Source organism: Primulina tabacum, chromosome 14 (assembly GCF_025594145.1).
Source record: "Primulina tabacum isolate GXHZ01 chromosome 14, ASM2559414v2, whole genome shotgun sequence".
In the NCBI taxonomy this organism is placed as follows: Eukaryota; Viridiplantae; Streptophyta; class Magnoliopsida; order Lamiales; family Gesneriaceae; genus Primulina; species Primulina tabacum.
In genome coordinates this window covers 24991331-24993473 of record NC_134563.1, presented here as the reverse complement: position 1 = coordinate 24993473, position 2143 = coordinate 24991331, and the positions used below count along the sequence as shown (strand labels likewise).

Below are 2143 nucleotides of genomic sequence, written 5' to 3'. Positions count from 1 at the left end.
CTCCGACCATACTCCGGCGAGTCAACCCGGCGAGTCAACTCGGCCGAGTCAACGAGTCAACCCGCCAGCATGCGTCCTTCGATTTTTCGTAGGAAACTCCGAATTTGGTTCCGTCAACTGATCTGAAATCCTCTCGACATACTCTTCGAATCCATATGCCTATCTCAAAACTTCCTATTTTTGGAAATTTTCGAATTTTTAATTATTTTCATATACTTGACTCTATATTCTGTCCTATTTTTGATATTCTGAGAATTTTCCTTTTTATTATTTTACTTTTTTTTCCGTTGTTGCTATTTTATTCAGTACGACTTTTATTTCCTTTAGATTGGTCATGTTCTTTCTTTTAGAAATCAATAAAAATTTGTTCTATTTGGTTTATTGATTTCAATTTATTTCAGCACAATCTATTGTATGAACTTTACTCGTACAACAAATTCTTAGAACTTGCAATCTATAGGAAATGGCCGGCAGACCCCCAAGACAGAACCGCAACCCGTGTTATGCTAATACCAACCGTGAAGGCGGACAGGAGAACGAGCAAGGGAATGGACCCCCGCCGGCAGTCAACTTAAGCCATAGCTGATCTTATGGCCATAGCCACTATTGTGACAACAACACTGCAAGGATTGGGAAATCAGAACGCCAATCAGCCACCACCACCCCCACCACCAAATGGAATCAAGTTCCACTATGAATCACTCCGCAAGAATAGGTGTCCAACCTTCAGTGGAGCCGCTGACCCTGAAGTTAGCCAGAGTTGGCTGAAAAGTGTAGAGACTCAACATCGCCTATTGGAAGTTCCTGAGGCACTGAAATTGGACGTGACTGTGCCGTTCCTGGAAGATAAAGCAGGAAAATGGTGGGAAGCAATCTCGCCAGCCATGACAGCTGCAGGACCAATGACTTGGCAGCGATTCCGAGAAGCCTTTCTGAAACAGTATTATCCAGCCGAAGTCAGACTGCAGAAACTGAGTGAGTTTGAAAACTTCACTCAAACTCCGGATATGTCAGTTGTAGAATACACCTCCCAGTTCAACATCTTAGGATCTTATGCTCCGGCAATCATGGCGGACGAAGTTCTGAAATTACACCGCTTCAAAAAGGGTTTGAACAGCAGAATACAGTCGGCTTTGGCAGTCTACCAACCTGCGAACTTCTCAGACTTGATGGGCGCAGCTATCCGAGCTGAAACTGATATCCAGCGCAGAGAGAAGGAGATTAGGAACAAAAGGCCTATGAATGATCAGTCCTCTCATGGCAGTCAGTCGTTCAAGAAACCGAACCATTCCAGTGAACCACCTAAAGGGCCTTCGCCTGCCTCAAGCTACCAGGCCATTAAGCCTTGCCCAACTTGCCACTTACGACACCTGGGAGAATGTCGTAGAGCCAGCGGCGTCTGCTTTGGATGCGGGAAACCAGGACACCGTATGGCAGATTGTCCAGCCACCAACAACAAAACAACTGGACCAGTTAAAGGAGACGGGTCAAGCCCAGGGGCGAATGCCAATAAACCGCGGGAGAACAAACCAAATGCCAGGGTGTTTGCCATGACGCAGGAGGAGGCAGATGATGCAAGCGATGTTGTGCCAGGTACCATAATTTTTCAGCAAGTACCTGCTTATGTGTTATTTGACTGTGGCGCTACACATTTTTGTATATCTAAGAGATTTGGTAAGAAGTTAGGACGTAAGCCCGATAAGCTAACCGAACCTTTCCAACTAGCCACGCCTACTAGTAGAGCCATTGAAACCGACGAAATTTACAGAAATTGAAATTAGTATTGGTAATTAGATTTTTAGAGCCGACCGGATACAGTTGATCATGGTCGATTTCGAGATCATCTTAGAAATGGATTGGTTAGCAAGAAACAATGCGGTAGTAGATTGTAAGGGAAAGAAATATCCCTACCTATTCCCAGACCAAGCCAACTCAAGTTTCGAGAACGAAACTTCTCATAAGGAGGGAAGGATGTGAGAACCGAATCTTTCATTGACAGAATTATTAAGTTGTAAGGAATTTGGGTATAAGATTTCTTTTGTATTAAATGAGATATGCTATGGGAAATAATTATTGATGATATCTTTGTGGCCTAAACAATTATATCTAGCTTAAGGCATGCACAATTTCGAATTTTGGGAAG

General features: G+C 43.7%; 1 protein-coding gene across 1 annotated transcript; it reads left to right on the top strand.

Annotated features, from left to right (window-relative positions):
* The first annotated feature begins 590 nt into the window (after positions 1-590).
* On the top strand, positions 591-1775 carry LOC142523871 (uncharacterized). Its single transcript, XM_075627603.1, has one exon. The coding sequence runs from the start codon at positions 591-593 to the stop codon at positions 1773-1775; it is 1185 nt and encodes a 394-aa protein (XP_075483718.1).
* The last annotated feature ends 368 nt before the right edge of the window (positions 1776-2143 follow it).